At 35.9% G+C, this 24,178-nt stretch overlaps 1 protein-coding gene across 8 annotated transcripts in view; it reads right to left on the bottom strand.

Moving 5' to 3' along the window:
* Nucleotides 1–2,248: 2,248 nt before the first annotated feature.
* CIB2 (calcium and integrin binding family member 2) overlaps nt 2,249–24,178 on the bottom strand; it is a 57,415-nt gene continuing 35,485 nt past the window's right edge. For 4 of the 8 annotated variants that reach the window (XR_012661657.1, XR_012661658.1, XR_012661655.1 and 1 more), the window contains 5 exons: nt 21,647–21,758; nt 10,089–10,236; nt 9,798–9,993; nt 3,101–3,349; nt 2,249–2,602 (listed from right to left, as the gene is read on the bottom strand). Coding sequence is in view for 4 of the 8 variants with exons in the window: in XM_075100005.1 (XP_074956106.1) it covers nt 3,328–3,349; nt 9,798–9,993; nt 10,089–10,236; nt 21,647–21,758 (478 nt within the window). In the remaining 4 variants the exon portion in view is untranslated. Of the gene's footprint in view, nt 3,350–9,797; nt 9,994–10,088; nt 10,237–21,646; nt 21,759–24,178 lie in introns of all 8 variants that reach the window. The other 4 variants (XM_075100005.1, XM_075100007.1, XM_075100006.1 and 1 more) reach the window with 1 other exon arrangement.

The following is a 24,178-nucleotide window of genomic DNA, read 5'->3' as shown; positions in this document are numbered from 1 at the left end:
CTGTTTCTATGTGATTGTAAGGAATTCCAACACTCCAGCACTGAGTCTGTTGACAAAGAGGAGCATGTGGTTATCGACTAACAAAAGAACATTCAGCATTTTAAGGTTACACTAAAAGGACATAAGAGAGCACAAAGAACTGCAGAAAAAACCCAACTCCTTTCTCAACACAGATCCAATTACAGACATATGAGTTAATTCCAGTGAAGTCAGCAGAGTTACTGAAGATTAATATGGAAGTAATGAAGATCAGATTTTGGCCTGCAGGCTGTTACAAATCTCAGCTTACAATATTCCCTTAAAACAATGCTAAAGTGTGTTAATAAATATCTTGGTTATTGCTCGCTTTTTGACACTGTTTTATTTGCTTCCACTAGCTCCTTTTTGTCCCTAAGATGCTTTGAGTGTATATGAACTAGAGAACACACACACACTTAGCTATTTTCATAGAGGCTTTGTAATAGTTTTTTCTTTGTCCTTTTTTGAAGGCAAATATAGAAATTTAAGGATTTAATTTGTATTTAAGATTTTTTTTTTGCAACACAAATGCATGCCTTCTTGCTTTTAAGGCCAAATCCAAAATTGTTTTAAATCTAAATCTCTTCTACTATTTCAGCTTCTTTCTAAACTGCCTGATAGTTCCTTTCGAAGAAGTAAGCTTGGCTGAATAACCACTTGCTAGTGAATTTGTACAATCTGCCAATAATACTATTGCAGAAACACAGCTTGTTTTTTACGTTGTAACATTATTTAAATTTGCAATACATCATGCTGCGCTTCTACTCACTCAACACTCTTGCCCTAACAAAAGTTTCAATGGTAAGACATCCAACTACATACAACTATGAAACTGCAAATACAATGCTTCTTTAGAAATCTAACCCTTACATTTGCCATCAGGTGGTATAACAATTTACCTACTACTAGGTAGGATTATTTTGCTCCAGAAGCATTCAGAGCACTTACCTCATTCAAACTCCAAGAACCTGCTATGTTGCTTGGGATTTTGTTACAGGAGATGAACATAAGTCAAAGAAATAAAGGGAGTTAGGACAACCGCATACATTTGTATCTGCAGTATTCTGCAAGAATTCTCCTTTAACTGTGGACAGGAGTACTCCTTCACAGGTGCTCCTGACTTCTTTCTCTCTTTGTTTCTCAGCTCAGATGGATGACTCCAGGGTTAAACATCTGACTGCAAGCCCAAGGGTCTCTTCAACTACTTTGTGACATTCAGGTCAGGGAGAACATAGGGAAACAATACACTGAGCACATTCCAAGGCAGCTGAGGTCTTCCTTTACGTGGGGAGGATGATCTAATTGTGGAATCACATACAGTGTCAGGAAGGAAGGAATTTTAGTTAACAGAAATTTTAAAACATACAAAAAGAAGACTGATGTCAAAGGGAACTGACCTATGTCATCGGCACCAGATCCTTTTTGTCTGAATAATCTGATCCAGAATCTTTCAACCTGGTATTTTGCAATACATACTAATAGTGACAGAAAAATACATCTCATGAGGATTTAAAGATGAAATGTGTGTCTTGAAAGAAATAAAAAACTATCAGGCTGACATTTCAATGAATAGGAAGTAATTTTAACATAATCTCCCTTAATGCCAATGTCTTGCAAATTGTTTGAATCAACCAATATATCTAACGTAATCTTGCTTGAAATGAGAGAGACTGAGGCTTGAATCTCTTCTTACTCAGAGCTGACTAACAGGATTGATTTATGCTAACTTTAACTTGGATAAGTAAATAAAAGGGAATTCAGACTCTAATTCCTTTATCTAAATAGAAACCAGTAGGAGGAAGTATTAAATGCTATAAACATCACTGAATGTGATTATTCTAAAAATATTTTTAAAATAAATGTTATTACTAAAACACAAGTTTCATTTTCTCTATGCTATCTTAGGTGAGTCTGTCCTGTATACATTGAATACTCAAAATTTCCATCAATGCTTTTAATGTACAACCATACTACTAGACAAATATTTCTTCTTGATGCATACTGTGAAAATTTTGACAACAAGCTACACTGAGCTCACTGTAAGAGGTTCCAAGGTAGATAAGCAGCATCATCACTACAGAAGTGGAAAAACAAATAATTTCTCTAACAACTTTTTCAATACGAATAACACATTTCATATTTTGAAAGACTTAACTTTACAGTCATTGGAATAATGACCAGAAAGGAAATTAGTATGTGCTAAACCAAAAATTCTCAAAGCACAACAGAATGCATCAAAAGTTTTAATTGTGATGACTTTGATACAGAAGCCATGTAAGAGACAGAGCCCTTCTATTGACTGTTAGAACAGTAATACACATATGATTGTCTTCAGGCCCCAGTACCTAAACAATACTGGAATTAAAAAAGAAAATCTAGCTGATTTCCAGCTGGAGACGGAAGAGAAATATAGAGTTGCATTCATGCCTTTTATGGGAAAGATTGCATAGCTGGTTTAGAAAGAAAATGTCTTTTCATATCCTTAGCAGTAGTTCTGTGCTTCTTTAAATTCTTCATGAGTTACATATGATTATATTCTTCCATTCAACATTATCAGCCCACAGAATGAGTAAAATGCAAGGCCCTGTTTGAGAATTAGGACACAGTTTTAACATTTATCTTGTGAAGAAATTAATCACGTATGCAGTTATCAAATACAAAAGGCAAATATTTCAAGTTTCATAAGGACATGACAATCCACAAAATATTGGTTGAAGGTAAGCACCAAACCCAGCAACTGCCATTTCAGTGACTGAACGGCAAACCTGGGATGTGGTTGTCTTCAACACCGGGAGCTTGATCTTGACTGCAGTTCTTTCACTTAAGATAATTTCCATGCAAGATCGCCAGCTGCACAACACAGTGATAGAGGCATCTCATTATTTAAGGCCTGTGCTTTCTTTCAAACACTCTTGGAAAAGTCAAAGATAATCTTTCTGTCAATCTTTTTTTTGCGAGCTTTTAAGAGCAGTATTAAATATTCATAAATATAAAAACTATGTGGAAATACCTTTAATAATATTCTGATTCTGCCTGTTTAAAAAAAGAAAAAAGAAATAAAACCCACAACCCAACAACCAACCATCTTTGCCAGAGTGCTTGGCCAGCAGTGAAGATAAAAATGTGACTGTTCAAATGTCCCGTAGATCACGTGATGCTTCTGTCTCTTTGTGGACGAGAATTATTTCAGTACTTTCTGCTGAGTTCTAAGAAGCCATAATTAGAGGACAAAAGCCCCCAAAGTGCCTGAGATTCAGAAAGGCTGGACTGGCAAATCATTTCTGATAACAGTGGCTCACAGAAACATCTTCAGATTCTTATGTGGAAAGTACTGCAAAGGAAAGGAAACAATTAAGGGATATAAACACATTTGTCATTATGTACAACATTTTCCTTAAAGGACAAAAAGGAACATGCTGTGTAATGAATCTGAATCTCTTCTCTCATGCTCTCAGGAAGATTTAAACATTCTGGGATAAATTTCCACCTTCTGAAAAAGTTAGCTCAGGGGGCCAAGATCAGCACCGGCTTAAATCAAGTATTAATTGACTTACTTATTGGATATACAGCAGAGCTAAATGTTTCCCAGTTGCATTTTTACTATGGCACAGCATTTGGGTTCCTAAACAAGTCAAATTAGGCAAATAAATTTGTTGTTCCTCTTGCTGGGACCAAGAGAAACTGATTGTTATCTTCTTTCTGTTTGTAGCATGATACAGGCAAGCAGCCTGCCTTACTACTGCTATTAGTTTTCAGAAAAACTCCTGAGCATCTTAGCAGGACAATAAAAGACAATTTAAAGAGGGCACGGTGAAAGCTCACTTTCTCTAAGTAATAATCTCTATTCAATATCACAACAGTATAAACCAGTATAAATTTCTTGATTGAAATCAGAAGGTATTATTATGTATTTTTGTATGTAAATACTATAATTTTGATGCCTACACCAGAAGAAAAATTCAAAGGTTTGGAGCATTTTAGAGACTGAAGAGTTCTGGATGTACAGTTTTTTTATTTTGTTTTACAAAAAGAATGCTCTAACTTAATCACAGCTATTTGATTTGAATCAGGAATTCACTGAGGGAAGCTCTGTGGTATGTACTTGGAGGAGACAAAATTTTATGTTCACAGTGGTCCCAAGGAACTTTGTATCTAAGAATTTATTCAGTCTGGGTGACACTGAAAGATATGATCCATCGCAGTCTGGCATACTAGCCTAAGTATTGTGAAAGAAAAAGAGAATTACAAACATCTTGTTCACAACTCAAGAAATGTCTAGAGCCCCATATTAATCCAAACTCTTGAAAGTTTAAATTCCACATAGGCAACATCCAGGAACAAAAAAATCCATAGCATTGTATGTGAAAACATATCAGGCATCACTCCTTACAAAAAAAATCCATTCAAATCCACTTCACTGGAAATCTATTTATTGAAAATTTTTTTTATTTCTATCAAAGTGTCGTTTTGGCCTTTGGAGATTAAGTTTTTTACTAAGAAGCAGCTGAAATATTCTGCAAAAAATACTGACCAAATTATTCTCTTCCACTGTTTTCTTGCTAAGCATCTCTTGCCAATTTGTCACTAGCTCTAATTTTAGTCCCTAAGAACTAGACAATCTGCATTTTGAGACACGTGTTATGAAACACATTTCCTGTAAGACAGCTTCTGTTACTTCTGCTTTAGGTAGGACTGGAGTCAGGACATCAACTGTTACACGAGTAAAGGCCCACAAAGGTTTCAGAAATACTGCGTTTCCAATGACACCTTTTTGTTTAACCTGTTGTTTCTCTGTCTAGTTCTGGCAGCTCCCAGCTGTTACTAATGCTGTATTCTTCTCAAACTCCATTTCTAATTGTTATAGTGTGTTTCACCATCAGGCATTCAAGTAAGCTTGAACTTCCAGGATGATTTATAAAACAATTTCCTGTGGAAAATGTAACCAGTCATGTAGAATGGAACACTTAGCTAGTGCCAGTTCAGAGTGCTAATACTTCCATTAAACTACAAGCAGCTTCTTAATCATAGCAATTTTGAGTGAAATAAACCTACTGCGATCAAATTTTCTCAACTAGCAACTGTCATTATCATTTACAGATTACTCAAGGTTCTGGGATAACAGCCAAAAAGGTATATATCTTCTTCCCTGGTCAATGATTAGCAGTGTTTTCTTCTAGCCTTAAAAAAATTCCTCAACCACAGCAGTGCAAATCAGGCAACAGACTTTACTGCATCTTCATTTGCTTGACAGCAGTACAAAACTTGCAAAAGCTGTCCGCAGGAGATTAAACCTACACAGGATCATTAAGTAAAGGTTTGAGAAACGAGTGATGAGATAAGGAAAATCAGTCAATGTACAGTGGATGAACTTTAGCTCATACCAGGTCAAAGCCTGGATTGTGGTGCCAAAATTAATACCTGTTGTATATATTAAGTATGCATGAAAGTATGACAGCTTAAAAAAAAACCAACTTGAGCTGTGTGAAAAAAGTGCTTCAAAACCAGAGTGCACATTGTTACAGGAATCTGGCCTTCAAAGTTTTTCCACAAACAAGGTAAAGAAGGTATTCCTCTTCAGTAATTTCATACCTCATTTTAATGGTTATGAGATTTTACAGTTGGATAGTTCATAGGAGTTCTCAATGTTTGCCAGAAGTCAGGTAAGCCCTGGTCCCATGCAACAGAGCACAGAGAGCAAAATGACCTATGACTTAGCAGAGATCACCTGCTCAAGCAATGGCAAAGCCAAGGATAAAACCTAACTGCCTTGCATCCTAAATTTCCTACTCCTACGATGTGAAGTGGTGGCTTTTGCTGGGGGAAAAGGCAAAGAACAGAATATGAAATCCTTTACTACAAATAAAAACAATCTGGAGTCTGGTAAGTTAGTCAACATTTCCAAAAGGATCATACACCAGGTGCCAATATGGTATTCTAGGATCAGATAATTCAGAAATGTTAATTGCCCATAGCTTCACAGCAAAGTCTCTGAAAACTGCAGTTAACCAGCATCTCCAATTGCTCACTGGCAATCATATTCAAAGGTGGCTATTGCTTTGGTTCCTGGGTGTTTAATTTTCACAGCTGCTGAGCAGTTGAAAGTATAAATCAATAGGCAACTTAGGCTTCCTTGAATTTAGAAGTCTGGAATGCATTCAGTTGGGCACAAAAAGTGGAGATATGCCAAACCAAATGAAATTTTGAATGTCTCTGGACATTAACGGGTTGGTATTTCTTTGATGCGACTGCTGAAGATTTCAAAAGGAATAATTTTATTTATACGAAAACATGTTTTTGTATCTTTTTACAATAAGAAGAAGATAGCTCAGGCATAAGTTTACCACTGGCATATAGCGTTGTTGATCCACAATTAAAGACATTTCCTGTGCTTTGCATGTTCTCTGTTGTTATATGTAGAAATTGCACAGCCCTGTCTTCAGTTTGGCTGCGCATAGCCTATGGTTATCAGTTACAATTACCATTACAGCTGAAGACATGGAAGAGAGGACAATGAAAGGCCATTAATCAAGCCGGAGATAAAATCAGAAAGATAAAAGAAAGCATTGTTTCATTAAATAGGTAATGTGTCCAAGGCTGTTATGGTATAATTGAACTCAGTTAATAGGAACTGGGTTTTATGTAGTGAGAGATCAGCTACAGGAATTGTACTCTTGTCCTATGTCACACATTCTGTCACATGCTAGCATGCATTGGGTACTATCAGAAAGCACTGGTTTAGTTTCAGTCCCCAGTCAGACCTTGGTGTACCTATTGTGGCATTAAAGTTCAATGGATCTCACTCCAAAAGTCAAATCAGTGTCTACCCTTAAGAATGCAACATTTACACAGTATTTAAAAAATGACAGTAAGTGGCTCAGGTCAGGAAGTTCAGTATTAACACATGTCAGTCTACGATGCACTGCATACAGAAAAAATATACCTAAGAATGTGCTCAAAAAATAAAATACCTTTACAGGGAAAAGGAACAGTAAATGACAATAAGGGAGAGGTATCAAGTCCTCTGTACAGATTGGTTTGGATAGAAGCGGTTTCATGGCCTTGTCACTTTCTTTTCCTGCAGCTGTTAACTCTGGCTGAAATACAAACCAAATCAGAGAAACGACACATTCTCTTTTTGGCTCTGAGATTTTTCCATTTACACCCTAATTTCACAATATAACTTCAAAGGTTAAAAAACATGTAGCTGAGTAACAGTCAGAGGCTCTAAACCATATTTCAGCTAGAAGGTGGAAGGCAACCTGTCTTTAGGTCATGTCACACCAGGAGCTCTTAAGCCTGAGGACTTCAGAGCTGAATCCTCTGACCCAGCTAACCTCCTGGATCTGAAAGAAGAGGGAAGTTACCATTTCCCTTGAAGCCAGGGATGGAGAAAATCTGCTTTAAATATATGTATCACTCCCTTGAACATCAAGGAGACATCTTAATAAGATGTGTCACAGACACAGATCCAAGTATATGTGTTTAAACTGAGCAACTGGATGATGAACAGTCTTCTACTACTTGGTAGCCTGGTCCTTTGAGATTATAAGTATTGTGAAGATGGTGATCCCTTCGTATCTATTTTCTCTTTACCTAATCTATACCAAGCTCTGTACTGTTCACCTCATCCTTCTTTTTACTCATCTTCTTGCCCTGTTGAGTACCCAGCACTCAGGTCTTTCCATTCATTTTCTCAGCTTCCCAAAACATCACAAACTTGGAAAAGAAAAATAATTATGACAATCATTCCACTAGCTACAGTGGCAAATATTCCTCTCTGCTGCTTTCTCAGGAAATAACTGGATTGCACAGCATCCTCAGCTTGGAATTCTTAGTCAGCAGTTTGAGAGCCTCCACCACACAGCAGTAAACTCAGTCACAGCACAGGAAACTTCTGAAACTACAGCTTCTACTGGGTCTTCAGATCTGCTTTCAATTCTTCACATTTGATCTCTGCTCTCTACCAGATTTGTAGGTACAGTACAGTCTTTCCATTGATTAAAGGAAACACTACTTGACCCCAGGAGCTTCTATATGGATAACAGTATAAGGAAAACATTTTCTTAGCTGGAAATACATGTAAACAAAATATGAGAATACCTACTCAGCTGAGCCTCACCATAATGATGATATGTATCTTGTTCTAAAAGTTTCTGTTGATTAGTCAAGGAATGCCTGAGATGTTTCTAATGTATAAAAGAGACTCACTTTGACTTTGTAGCAGATCCCTCTAGAGATGCTGATGTTTCTCAGGGTTCATAGGGATCACGTCCTAATGCTTTGTTGTAGAATCATTTTGTTATAATGTCTTTCCTTAGAAATGTAACTTATGAAAGAAACTGTTCTGTCTTCTGCAGGTCACTTAAAGGTTCTTAAACACCATTAGCATTAAGAGGTTATCAGTCCAAATTTTGATTTATCTTAATTCTATCCTAATGTTTAGCCTTATTTCCTAGGAAAATATAGTTTATTCAATCAGTCTGACTGTGAGCTTTGCTAATCCTCCCCCAATAACTTCTGAATCCTTTGGCAGAATTTAAACAACATGTGACTGAAAGATGATTAAGTTTCTGCCAATGTCCTGGAAACAGGCAGCTGTGTCAAAAAGAGTCTCTAAGTATTCCACTTACGTGTAGCAAAAAAGCCTGAACCTAAACCATTTCTCAAATATCAGCCAACTAATCAGGAGACACAAGTCTGCAGAAACTAGAATTTACAAATGACAAAATTTCCAAAACAACTTACAAACGTACTGTATACCTGCTTGTAGTCCAGACAATTATTGGATTATTAATCTTCCCAGATGTTAGAACTTGCTTGTTATTATCAATTATCACCAAACAGAAACACTATCAACGTTTATGAATAAAGATGATTAAAAAAACTTTTCCAGGTTAATCAAGGATTTACTATTAGACATAGTTAACCCAGACCACTGAAATCTGGGGAGAAATTAGACCTAGGTTTTAGCTTCAGCCTACTCTACCAGTGGATTCAAGATTCAAATATGAACTCTTCCCAATCTTGGAGTATCTTATTTTGCTGGCTGGTTCACTGCAATTTCTTAAAGAAGGTCTATCCTTGTACTACTTAAGTAACAGCCTTAGCTATAAACTTATGTGGAATGTTTTATTAATGCGTAAAAATAAAAAGTCATTGTCCTTTTTAAAAGGTCTCTTTAAATATGAAATGTGCAAGAAAAACTGTCTTAAGATAGCTGGGTTTTATCCACAGATTATTAGGAAGAAACTCAGCAAAAAAAAAAAAATCAGTTATATAAAAAATCCTGATTAACAGTGGATCAAAGAAAGACTGCAGTAATTAATCATTTTCATTGATTTTCTGCTACCAGCATGAACTGTACCACTGTAATGTCCTCTAGCTCTCACCTTCCTACCACAAAAGATCAATGTGTTTCTGTGTATTGTAACATGTATACAATATTTACACACATTCCTATTCAGACAGCATAGATCCTTGCTATAGGCTTGAGAACAATATGAATTTAAGCTTATAAAAGATCAAAATATTTTCTTGAAGAAACCACACAAACAAACGGGGGGAAAATTAGATAAAGTGTCATTGATCTCAGTCTTCAAGTTAGGAGAGAATTGGAACATGCTCTAGAAAAGTAAACTGAGTTAAGGTAAGAAGACATCCTCTAATCAGCTCTCTGATAAAGTACTTATGTCTGACATTTCTTGTATTATAGTACACAGTGATATCCTAAAAAAATACCTGAAAATATGCAGGAAACTATCTTTTTCTTAAAACAATACCTCAGAAAGTCTGGTGCTTTGGAAATCATGTTTTCAAAATCTGCAAATCCTAGTTTCCCATCACCATCCATGTCAGCTTCTTCTATCACCTTCTCACAAACCAGAGTGATTTCTTCTGCTGTTAGCTCTTCTCGGGTCAGCTTATTGAGGGTTTTTTCCAAGTCTGATTTACAAATGAAGTTATCTGTGTTAAAATCTAAACAATAAAAGAACCAAAGAAAAGATCACCAACAACTCTCATACTCATTTACATCAAACAAAAAAGGCATCCAAAATCACCCAATTCAGTACCATAGATCTTAAAGGCATAGATTGCTTTAAGCTCTCTGGGAGCCATTTCACTGAGCACAGAGAACATATCCACAAAATCATTGAAGCTCAGGCTCCCCTCTCCATCTTCTGAGAAAGATTCCACAATCCTTTCCTTGAAGGGATTCTCCTGTGAAAAACATATATATATATATATATTAGTATTTAGAATATCAAAAAACCTGCAGACTCCCTGTTAATAATTATGAGTATTTAACTCCATGGTTGGCTCTTTGAAGACAACTTTTTTTCTTCCAAAATACATCTAAAAATTTACATTTGCATGCTTTAGCAGAAAATGCTGCTGCATTGTACCACTTCTTACCCAGATTTTCTCAGCTCCATTGTTATTCATTCTCTCTAAACTGGGGCTCATGTAATTTCTTCTGCATGGAACACGTGCTTTATTAATGATCAGGGAAAGGCACTAAGAGCATGAAGATCATTTGCATGTAACGGGTTTCTGACAGGGTATCAGACTGACACATTCAGGAGGGTTACAGCTCCTACATTAAGAAGCTAGCACATACAAACAGAGGATGGCAGGACGGGAAGGAATCGTAGAGACCAAAGTGGAAAGCCAATGAAACAAGCAGGGTCTTTATGCCGTCTGGTGGCACTTGACTAAAGGCTGAAGGAACAAATATTATTATAACAAATATTATTTATGAAACCATAACATGTTTAGTAAACATCTGCATTCCACCCGACTGATGTGGAACCATCGATCAACCATCAACCAAACCGTGCCTGTTCAATAAGGATGTAGAGTCACATCCCCGCAGAAAAGACTTTCATTTTTACCCTGATGCACATCAATGTGCAACCTCTGGTTGGACTGACTAGAAATTCTAGAGTTTTAAATGAAATTTCATCTCTGCAGGAGATGATCCTAAGATCCTTTTCTAGCACCCTACCGACCCAGCTGGTGTCAAGGCTACTCCAAATACGACAATATTCTAAACCCATAAACAGACAAGCAAGCGTAAGAAAACCTGCTTTAGTACTCAAGTCCAAAACAAATGTTTTGATAGTAACAAAACAACATCTTTCTCACAGCTATATAAAAAGCAAAGATGAATGTGTAGCTATGTCTATAAAACCGGGAAAATGAATACAACACACAAACACCATTTGGGCTGTGAGAGGCATCTCATCAAAGCTGTTCTACAGATCTTATCTGAAGCCAAGACACCGATTATCATATTGATCTCCTATAAATGTAAACAGCTTTGGTGGTGGCATATCATGTTCATTATTTTTAATATGTATGCAGCATTTTATTTGGCTTTAAAAGAAGTAGTATTGTGAAAGCTCAGAGCTCAAACATATCCGATTGATTTTTTTCCTGTAAGTTTAATTAGCTATTCATAAGCCATCCAATTATTTAAAACGAAATTTTATAAAAAAGCTATATGAGAGGTAAATGACCAGAAAATGTTATTTTTCAGTTTACTTGAATTCTCTCTTAATAATTCACACAGAACATATGCATCTATAGAATACATTTTCTGCACACCTGTGGAGACTAAAAAAAATGCAAGCAGCATGTACAAAGCAGAATTATGTGAGCAGATTGATGTTTTATATTTAGGTAATATCCTTTGTCTTATAGGAACATAAAGTACCTTACAAGAATGGGCTACTTACCACTATTATGCAGCTGCCTCTAAAGTGAAATTCAACAACGGTTAAATGGTGTGCAGCAGCTTACAAGAAGAACTAAAGACATTCAACTGAAATCACAGGGGAAACTTGAAAGCATAATGAAATTTGTCTCCCACACAGAGATAACATTTAAGATTTTTTTTTTCTTAATAGCCTCAAAATAATGAAAAAGTTTTCAGGATTCTTGTTAAAAGACAAGCAATACATACAAAAGCTTAATTTCTCCCAAAGGAACGTGACTGTGCACGTGAACATATCAAAGAACATCCAGTGCCTGGAAAGCAGCCTTCCTTTCTTCTTCAGGTGACAGATTCACACTATGGGATGACCCTTTGCAGTATCTAGTTCCGGGATGCAGGTACAGAGAAGTGGTCAGACATTTGAGTACAAGGTGTGATCAAGGTTATACCACACCTACATACATTTGGCAAGTCATGTCATCTGGCAAATTTAAGAACAGATTCCAGTAGCCATCCCAGCTGGAACTTTGAGATACTTTTTCACAGAAGCTATACTGGCTGTTCACATCCTCCAAGAGCATACCTGATTCTATCAGGAGGTTTCTATTTAATGATAACAAAGCACTCAGGATACATCAGCTATCTAATGAGATGTCTTTGGGTCTTGTAGATTGTGCTCCAGGACTACTTCCATGGCACAAATTAGTTGGAGTTTGCCGAAAGGCAAATGTCCATTTAATGAGAAACCATGTAAGTGTGTGAGTCAATCTTCTAAGGATGAGTGAGATCTGAGAAAGAGACACTGGAAGCATAATTTCCTGAGACAAGATCCAAAATTCAAAAATCAACCTTGACCAGAGATATTAGCACTACTAAATGCCATGATGTCTCTAGTCTTTCTGGCTGAGATAATGGCCAGGAATAAGGCTGTTTTAATGGATAGGTGCATCGTAGAATGGTTTATGTTGGAAGGGACCTTTAGAGGTCATCTAGTCCAACCCCCTTGCAGTAAGCAGGAACATCAACTAGATCAGGTTGCTCAAATAAAAGCCCATTCAGGTAGTCAATACTAAATTCAAATTCTCCTGCAGGGTTTGATGACTGAAGTAATTCCACACTAAGGAGCATGCCTACAGATTTCAAAGGGTAGGAGATTAATGAGCAAACAGCTCTGAGCTGAATATGTAAGGTGGAGGTCACCATTCAGATGAAGACAAAACCAGGCCAAATAAAAACGAAAAAGAAATTAAGTAGAGTAGAAAAGAGGGATTCCTGAAAATAAAAAGACAACAGGTTCAAAAAAGCAGCAGGGTCACATCTCTCAAGAGTCTGGGAATGAAAAACAACATCCCAGAATTAGCCAGATGGCTGAAAGAAAGTAATTGTAAAAGAATAGGTAATGATCACTCACATCATGTGCATGATGTGTTGAGGAGGTATAGCAGATGTGCATCTCTGGGTACTTCTAAGGCTAAAATATCTGACCTGAGTGCTTGGTGATATGCCTGTTTGTGGTATGAATATACATACAGACACACTGGAAAACAATTGGTTCTATTGTTTCAAACTGTCAGTTTATTAAGAAGCCAAAGTAAGATTCAGTTGGGCTGAAATACATGAATGAGGCCCACCTTCTTCCTAAAAAGCACATTAAAAAATGGTTTATCAGTTAAACATTTAATATTAGAGAATGCTAAATATCAGAGTGAACAAGAAAACACGTTAGAAAAATAATATTTTTTATTTCTAAAATACTGTATTGTTTTCTTTGGAACAAACCTCATCAGAACTGAGTGTCATGGTAACAGTTGTAAACTGACATCTTAGAGGCAGCATTGGGTAACAAACAGGAGTACAGAGATGCAAATATCCCTATCAGCAGTGAATATCAAACCCAGGACTTTCTGCATTAGAAATGCTAGGCATGATCTCTCTGACTGAATACGTATATAAGTTACATAAGGTGAATTATCTATTTGGCATGTCAGAGATCTTGAAAATATCAATGCATTAAAAATGAACTAAATGGACCTGAGCATACTTCTTAAGTAACTCTTTGCCAAATAGATCTCTAAAACCTAAATGAAAAATAAAATCTTTCCTCATATTGATTTCATTCCTTTAACTTTCTCATATTATGTGTCTTCAGGCAGTATATCTGTGGTTTACACAATGGAAAGTATTATCTTACCTTCACAGATACTTTTCACATCCTTTCTGTAATTTCATTACCTCTACTCTAAAGAGCACAGATTAGGGTTCCATCATACTTAAAGGAAAAACCACAGGGGGGAAGGGACTAAAGGGAAAAACAATACTCTTCCTTCCTAGACTGTTTTCACTTAAGCACTAACTGTTTAAAAAAGAATCCTTTTAAAACTAGAAACTTCCACTTGTCTTATTAAAATGCTTTTTCTGGTCTCTCACAATAAAAATGGGAGAGGAGACAGAAACAATGAAGAATTGTTACAGCTAAAACACTGCTCTTTTGCAGACTGATGCTGCTGTAGTGGCTTGAGATAATCCTTCTAAATGTGCCATCCATCTTAATGATAACTTTTTCTACTCAGATAATTGTGTTTCTATATATATTTTTGAATGTCATGTAGCATCTATTCCAACATACAGACCTAGAACACCATACATTAAAATATAACCATTAGTTTTCTAATAAACTGTTATAGGGTTTATTCCTGAGATTGCAGCTAAATCTTACCAAGTCACTTGTTATTTTCCTCTGTCATCTAGTTTCCATTGCAGGCCCTAGGAAAGCACTGCATTGTCCTTTTGCCCTATCCATTTTGCAGCTTGAGGAATTAATTTCAAGCATTGTATCCTATTTTCACAAGCTGAGTGCATTTTGGAAATAAGTGGTTGCAAGTAAATCTGTAAGATTGGTCAAGATAACTAAGCTGGAGAGGCTAGACAGTCATTACAAAATGGTTCTCAGTTTTATATCCACAGAAACTTGATGATAATTTTCTCCTTTCTATTTGGACATAAGTCCCCACTGACATTAGGGAAGTTACTTAAATGTACTAAGTAGTCTGCTTTGCAGACTACTGAAAGCCAGAATCCCTTTGGATACTTTAATCAGGACTTGTTCAGAACTGATCAGAAGCAAACCCTTCTCAAACTTCAGGAGTTATTTTTCTAGAAAAATAGAAATTAATTCTTACCAGACTAATATTAATATAAAAATTGCTAAATTGTTCATTACTAGATCTCCACAGGAGAGGCTGGTGCTTTGGAAGGGAAACATAACAAGTGCAACAGCAAATTGTCCCTGGAGCAGATAAAAGCACATTACTTTTTCTTTCCCCTTTTCTTCTTTCTCAAAATTAATAAAACCTTTTTTTCATGTATAGATTATTATATTCATGTCAATCTTCTCTGCAGTGCTCACCGGGTACTGATTAAGAAAACCCTGCACAAACCAAGGCTAAGATACAGCTAAATTGGTATGTATACATTTTTTTTAAAAAAAAGATCATGTCATTCTGTCATAAAGCAGAAATGTAAGACAGTTCAGCAATGAGCTTACCTCTTTACTGAAGGCTGCACTATGGTCACAACAGCCAATTAACCAAAGCTTCTGGTTGCATGTGGAATTGCTTAAATATTACAGAACGTAATAGTATATCGTAGGAATATAAGGCATTTTAACAACTATGGCAGGAAACTGCAGACAATACCGATAAAAACCATCAAGCAGGTATGGATTTGGAGTTCAATGGCCCTCACTACACTTGGAAGTCATACAGCTGATTGAGACACAGTTAAAAAAGGGGCTTCAGAGAAGCAAGAATAGTGGTTTGCAAGGGGTAAAACGTCCCATCATAACTAGAAGCAAGTAACAGGATGCAGAGACAAAGAACTTGGGCTGAGCTGCAGGAGAAGAATGGCCAGAGCAGGGGTGGGGGCTTGGGAAGAATATCAGCTGGCTCTCTCAGGTGTCACTGCTCATTACATGGAAAGCTTTGAAACTGGGGCTCATTGAGATGACATCTAAAATTCCATCCTCTTAATATTGTAGAAAGTGTTTTAATTTTATTTTGAAGCAACTCACTTCAAAATGCATACTCATGTTTAAACTTACCAAAAATAGGGTGCTAACATTGGTTCTGAAATGTGTGATCAATTCACTGTTCCCTGTATGTCCTTTCTTTCTCCTGACTGATTCCTGTGCCTGCTGGTCATTCTGTTTCAGTAGTGTGTGGATTTATGAACTACCTTACTCACCACTGCAGCTAATGACAAGGCCTGTGAAGATCAATGAAGTTACTGCATAAGCCAAAAAAAGAAAGCAACAGACTGTAAAGCGAATGAAACAAAAAATGGTTCCCCTCCAGGAAGTCCTTTTATGACTGACTCCTGACAGAAGGATTGCCCTACACTACAATGACCAGAGACAGGCCATACACCAATTTGAAGATTCTGACAATTAGGCATGTATGTGTCGCAAAGACAGCCACCCACCCACTTCTGCAGATCTTACATGATCTCTCTCATCAGGTCACATTACCACATCTATCTCTGTGGAAATGACAGGGATAATGTGAGTGAAATCAGTTTTGTTCTGAAATAAAATCAGTTTTGCTGTCTCCATGGTCTCATACTGAACAGCCCATACCATTGTTACAATTTAGCAATATTATTGCTGCAACCTCACAGGTGCCCATATGCCCTGAATTTAGTTTATTAGACTACTGCCTGTGTAAACAAGATTACCAAAACTAGAAGAGAGGCTGCAATGAAATAGATGGAGTAAACTAGGTCTGTTAACTTCAGTGTAATGATAAACCTGATAAACCTAATAAACTTAAACTATCTGCCCCTTTATTTATTTATTTCTTGCCCTGACTTTCAACTTTTAAGAATCAAGAGTTAGTGAATAATTCATTACCAATTAAAGTAAGTGACCACCAGCATTTTCTCTTTTTCTTTAAAATACAAAAATCCTGGCTCAAAACATTAATGCACAAGGTAAAGATCTTTCTTTATAGTAGCAGAATCTAATTTAGAGAAGTGCATTATTGATTCTATCCATTTGTCAGAATCTGCAGTGGCATTGAGCTCAACATTGCCAGTAACTAGAAATGTAATGTGTATATGGAAAAAGCCAGGTGCATTGAAAATATCACTAATTTTATTAAAATTCAATAGACATTTAGTTCATTTAGTTCTATTTTAAGATTTAAATATTGGATTTGTCTGCACCTTGATGAAAGTTTACTGAAGAAAGAAAACACCTTAACGATTTATTTAGCAGTCTGGTCAACTCTACCTAGTCTACCTAAATTGCTTGGAAAATGAACTCTAGGGGAAAGACTCTCTCCCCCTCCCCACCCCTCTGCACAGGAAATCACAAAATGGTGCATGACCAAGATTGACCCCAGTTTATAACTGAGGTCTTAGGTGGCATTTTAATATCTTCTAGTGTAAATGTTTTGAAAGAGTTATGGAGGAAAATCTAGTTTCCTTTAACTGATATTTTACTGGAAGCAAGCTTACCAGCTATTGAAAGCACTTCTTCTATGAACTGCTAGAATTCATGAAATAAAATGAGTGGTTTAACAGCAATATTTCTAAGGTTTCTCCACAGCTTTATGAGATTTGAGAGAGAACTATTATCAAATCTGACACTGAATTTTGTCCTGCTATTTTCATAAAACCACGTTTCATTACCCTGGAGACATATTCTAAAGCAGGGTCAGAAAGTCTCACAGACTTGATGTGGTGCAAGAAGATAGGCTATGAGCCACTTAGAGAAGTCTATTATCATTACCACCTAAGTTTGTTAAGGTAGTGAGATGCACTCCTGTTTCTCAAAATCTAAGCATGGTCCAGTACAAAAATTCTGGTTTATATCTCAGCTCAAGTACCAGACTGTCTTGTAAATATAGTAGTCTCCTGTCTCTAAGGTTTTCATAAATGAATTGTTCCATAAATGTTCAATCCTGTATCACTGAAGTAAAAAAGAATGTGTATGATTATTATTTCTCATTTTCTGTTCTGAACTTAGCCTTGATTTTTCACAAAGCAACTATCAGCCATCTGGCAGTTCAACTCTTCAGAGTCATGTAACTAAGCCAGAGAATTTCATATGGTGCTATCAAGATCCTACAGATAATAACATAAAACTAAAGGAACACTGATTGTCCATACCAGAAATGCCAGTACAAGCACCTAAGATGCTACATTGATGAATGAGTTGCAGACATGTCAGAGAGATATAAAATTACTTGCAGTAATGGCTGAATTAATCAAAAGCCCTTAAGGATGATACATTTTATCACCCTTAAGGATGATACACAAAGATAAGAATTCAATATTTATGCATAAGCAAAAATAGCACATGGCTGAAAACAATGAGAATACTTCAGGATTTCACTCTAAAGAATGTTTGTTAAAAAGTGTTTGACCAGCATTTCATATAAATGAAAACATTAGTGATTAAATGCATATAAGCATTTAATGAAATAGAAGACGTATTTAGACTTTGTGAAACCCATGCTATTTCATCCTGCCAGCTACTTAAAAACCTGATTAGTTTATTTTATATTCACGTAGCTAAGACCATCAGTAATTTTTGTTGTACTGTATTCCATACAACACTAATTTGCATTTTTATATACAGCTATTCTTCCAACATGACAGCACTTCAGTAAGTCAGGCAAATATTCCTATTTCAAGATGAAGAATCTTCTTCCTTTTGTACTAGGCTGCTAAGCTTCAAATGAGTGGTTCCAGGTAACTGTTAAGAGCAGGTCCTTTAATTAAATCATCTCAGACAAATCTCACTGGGGCATTAAGAATAAATACAACAGATCTAGGGATTGCTTCTATGGGGAAAAAAATGTATAATATGGGAATTTATGAGTCCATCCAGCCCACCAACCTAAATCTAACTGGAACCAGTAGCACATAAGGGAAGAATTTAAAAAAGAGGGAGATAGACACAGTCATCTTTCCCATAATATATTCTGAGATTAGTGCAATGAGCATTTCCATGACTTTCCAAGTTAGACATTACATCCAGGTCATAAAACTTAACATCAATCTGTACAATTCTGCTCTGTAAAAGCACTTTAATTTTTGAAGACTAATACTGTCTTTGCCAAAATGTCTTGTGGCAATGAGTTCAATATATTCACACGTTACGTCAGTTGTCTGTAATTTCATGCAATACTCCCTTGTCCTTGTGGAAAGTAGTGAATAATTGTTCTCTATTCGCCTGTTGGTATTATTCATCCAATCCCATGATCCTTAGGTAGGACTAAGATGACTTAGAGCAAGTGTTCCAATTCCCAACTTCTAGCTCCACTGAGTAATTTAACACTATTTCAGAATACAGCCTAAGAGCCCAATTAGGTCTGCTTGTGCTAACAACTTCTCACAGGCTACTGATTTTGATGCCCAATTCGGTCTTAAATCCCATTTTAGATAATCAAGTTTGAAATCTTTGTTGCTATCTCCAAATTGGACTCAATTTGAGTTAACTAAAATACAGGGCATTTTTGCAGAGTGTTGTTGATTTTGCCTGTTGTCTATTTTCTTATTTGTATCATAAGAAAAAAATTACACAAACATTTATGTAACACAAAACATGTGAAATATTTATAAGATATCTGAATTGTTAATGTAGTATTTTATGTGATTGAATGAACTGAAAAGAACCTTTCAGCAAGATCTTTATACCCCCTGTTTTAAAGCTCCATGAGTACTTCTTTAGATGCACTTTTTTCATCATTAAGTATTCAGGCACATAATGTAGGCTCTTTCATAGACATTTCAATACATTTAAACACATAATATTGTTGAAAAATAATTTTTTCTTGAATGCTGCTGATACCAGAAGTTCATATATAAACAAACCTTGAATTATACTACTTCTATATCCTGTTCCTACTTCACACTGTGTAACATAATGGGCAAAGATTAGAAGAATTTTTTTTAAACTACATTACCTGCATGATTTATTAAACATAATTTGTTTTATTTGAGATGAACTAGGAAGGTCAACTTTGCAAGCTGCAGACAAAGGTATTACACTTATACCATGGCAGTCAAGGACTCATACTAGGATTCATGCACACAGCTGATACAAAACTAACCTGGAGCTGGATTCTAATTAGGGTTGGGTTATGCAGCTTTATGAGTTAAAAGGCTGAATAGCTTTCAACCAGCTGATGAAAGAACTATTTTCTAAGTTTAGGAACAGCTCATAGCATACCACAGGTTTCAATTTTGTAACTATTTAAACAATAGTGATGTATATACTAATCTTATTCCTATACTACACAATATTGTTAAGGAAGGTCATTAGCAAAACAGCCCTACCAAAATCCTTAACTATTAATATGTTTAATAACTCAATGCAGATGTGCTATATTGATATCAGTGGCATTTACAGCTTTTATGATAGAATTAAAAATATCTAAAGTTTTCCTTGCATTTTTTATTTATACAACTTTAAAACATATAATTTCTTTCTTTTAATGTGTGATTTTGGAATTAAAGCTAGCTACATCTTCATTCACTTTATTATAGGGCCAACTCATCATTAGAAAGAGTGCAAACATATATTAGGATTTTGCTGAAGAACCACATGCTTAGTATGAAAAAGGATCCTAAATTATTTCTCAGTTTCTTCAGAAAGCCAAATTTCTAAGCTCTACATAGGTATCTGGTAATCTGGTAATCAGTCATAACTGAAGGATGAAAATTTTTCAAAGGTCTTCTGTTGAATTAAACACTCATATGTGTTTAACCCCTAATGTTTCCATTTATATGAAATGCTGGTCAAACACTTTTAAACAAACATTCTTTAGAGTGCAATCTGCTTCTTGTTCAATAAATGGTATTGTCCCAGAATCAAACATGCGATAAGTGTGGTACTAAAGCAACAAGGACTTCTTGAACTTCAACCTGAAATCTATTTCAAATTACTTCCACTTTATGTTGACTTAACCTCCTCCCCAACTGAATTTCTAAAGCACTGCTTATGTTTGTATTTCTTTTTCTAAATATTTGATGTCTTACAATATTAAGGAAGAATTTCTAAACCATTAAAATGAAGTGGAAGGCCATCAATGACAAGTTTTTTTATGGCATTGCTCTTAAAAAGCTTAATAATACTTTATGCAACTATCACAGTGAACATATAGTTGTTCCTATATGACAGTAATTTAAAGATGACAATTAATTTGCATATGTAAAAATATAGACCACGAGACCAAAGACACCATAATTCAATGAATGTTTTAAAATGTAAGTGCTGAAAATCCATATTTGTCCTAATAAAACCATATTCAGTTGTTGAACTGATAAAGTAATAAAAACAAATATTTCTCAATTTTTTTGCACTGATTGCTTTACACCTATTGCTTCTCTCATTAGTAGTTCCATGGACTGTCTCTCCACTTCCTATCATGTAATGAGTCCATGAAAAACAAAAACTTCTGATAACTAATAAAAATAATATTTACTGTGCAATTGCAGCTGATAAAAATGGGCAAAAATCTTTACTTCTGACCAGCAAGGTTCTGCACACCTCTGGCAAATTTCATATGAAAATACTGAGATGAGAACTTCTGATTTCTAACCAGCTCTTCACACACAGATCCCACTGGCTTCTAAGGGATTGATATATACAAAGTGGAAAGACTGCTAAATTAAATTTTATTTCCTACTGATTTCCTCTAGCATCTATTCCAACTATCTCTGAAAGAAAGAATACACCTAAATATTTTTCCAGTTTCTGGGGCTGGTTTTGCCCTTGAACAGTAACAGGAAGGGGAAGGCTCCAGTATGCCATATTGCTTCAGGGTATCAAACTCACTTGGCAAAACCTCTGGCAGATGAACTACACAATTTAAGATACAGTTTGTAAGCAGTCAGAAGCGATACCTTTAGCTCAGGCATGTTTATTATAAGCTGCATAGGTAGTTTAACATCTGGATCCTTTGTATAGTCCATTGGCACAACGTTTGGTGCCATTTCATGGTATCGGCCATGCAACCTGTAAACAAGCAGAAAAAACAGCCAATAACTAATTTTAAATAACCAATTCCATTCATACAGTAATCAGACACAAATTTGTCTTGCAGCTCTAATTATTTTTAGTGGACAACTCTAAGCCCAAATTCCCATCTTTTTTTGGGGGGGGGGGAGGGGAAAAGGGCTTTGATGCAGTATCCAGCATAACTGCTACACTGCTACTAACACCCATGCGTAAGTTGAGGTGTTTCACACCACCTGTATACAACGCTTAAGCACCGTATAGGTACATGCGCAGAAGTAGTAGGCTGGAACAATGTACTAACACTGTGAATATAATCCAGGGATCACATCTCAGTGCAGATTATTGTTTGATCTGCACCATGCAAGAAGTTGTTGTTCAACAGCTCAAAGAACTTAAAAGGCAAACAATATGCAGCTATGATGCTATAGACAACAATATTCTTAGGAGACCTTATTTCTGAATTAAAAAAGCCCTTTCCTATCTGTGCCTCATTAACACAGCAGATTTAGTCGTACAATTCTATCACTGGCTGACACCAGCACACAGACCATTTCCACTTTGTTCCATTTCACATAGCTTCATTTCATTCTTGAGCCAGCTTATTCATCAAACCAGTATATTTTAAAGGCAATAAACAAGTATTTTTCCCAAGAGATGCAAGTCAAACATTCATAAACCTAGCTTCACTCTCTAAAGCTTGTTTATCATGCTAACAGTATTATGTTATAGTTTTGGTAAGAGAGTTAGGAAAGGAAGAGTCAAAGGCCATGAATGTTTCTAACACATGAATGTTTCTGAAGGTTTAGAAGCTTATTACCAGTAAATTATGAAAACTGTCTCAGTCATGCACAGCCTGGGCAAAGACTGGACAAATGTTTCTATGACATTCATTCCAACTGTTAATTGAATTAAGTGTTAATCCCACCCTTTATTTGCTGCTTCCAAATATTCCGGTGAATGTGTTCAAAAGCATAGCCCATAAGCCAAGGGAAAACAGCCATGTGTAAAGAAAGCATCAAATTAAGCAGGATGCAAATTTTGAAACCATGTTAGCACACCTTTCCTTGCTGGGATGCTCACTCAAACTAGAAATAGGCACACTTCAAGTAAAATGGGTATCCAGTTCAAACTCACCAATGTATCTCAAATTTTGAGCTCTCAAACTACAGACAGAAATTGCCTGGTAAGTAAAATATTACCTGTCTAGAAGCAATTCATGTATTAGAGAGATTAATTCTACTGATTTTCTGATTTTACTGACTCCAGTGACATCTCATTCTAGCAGACAAGTACCTAGAATCCAAATTCTGTCAAATAACAGCGCAAAAAAGGTTGGAGAGGAAATACATGTTATCCTAGTGCTCAAAGATTAGACAGAGATCAATATATTTAGTATGAATGTGTGACCTCTATGAAATACCACATGTAAAAATAATAGGAAGGAAGAGTGGGTAGTTGCTATTCACAGAAAACTTAGAATATGTCATGTATGATAAAATATTACATTTTATAGTACATGAAAATTTGTGTTGCACCTAATTCAAACTGCTTAGGACAGAAAGTGGTAATTTTGCCATGTCTTATGTACTAACACAGAGTATTCTGGTCTTTCATTAGGTCACATGTACTCCTTACATATATTAAAAAGCTATATTTATTATTTTGTGACTGACTCTCATTTCAACAAAAAAAATCTTGCCTGTTCACTAGGTATACTAACAATTGCAGATAGATTAACATGTTTTAAACAGCAAAACATAAAACTATAATACCGGAATTAATGCCTCACCAACCCCTTCATCCCTCCAGCTCTAGCTTCAGCAACCCCTCAGTCAGCCCTGCAAGCTACCGAGCTATTTCAGGTTAATGTGGGTAATCAATTTCAGAAAGAGAAAATAACCTACAGGCATCTCTTTTCTCAGCACCTCTTTGGTCATGGTTATGATGTGTAATAAAGAACATGGAAACATGTTTTGTCTGGATCTTAGGAAACTATGTCTTTACACTGGGCAGCAATATATTGTGCCATAGAGGAAATTAAATACCCACTGATCTAAGCATATTTCAGCTGCTTACCACAGCTCACCCTGACATTTCATAAATACTGTGTAATTCAAGATGCAATAGCCATTTCCCACTCCAGCAACGGATTTCTGTTTTAAACAGCAGCTGCTAAGCTGTCCCTAAATACAACAGAAAAAACAGCATAAAAGTACTTAAAGGAAAGCAAACCTTTCAAATCAAATACCCATCGAAGGATTATTTTTTTTTAAAGCTAAAATACTGAAATGGTGTTCTTGTCTTAATGAAAATAAAGCATTCATCATTGGAATGGCTTGACCATTGTGATCACCATTTCAAAACACACTAGCTGGCAATGCCTGCTTATTTTAACTGCTAAAATTTTCTTCTCTACT

Source organism: Phalacrocorax aristotelis, chromosome 7 (assembly GCF_949628215.1).
Source record: "Phalacrocorax aristotelis chromosome 7, bGulAri2.1, whole genome shotgun sequence".
In the NCBI taxonomy this organism is placed as follows: Eukaryota; Metazoa; Chordata; class Aves; order Suliformes; family Phalacrocoracidae; genus Phalacrocorax; species Phalacrocorax aristotelis.
Note: the sequence above shows the minus strand (reverse complement) of the source record. Positions and strands in the feature narration are given on the sequence as shown.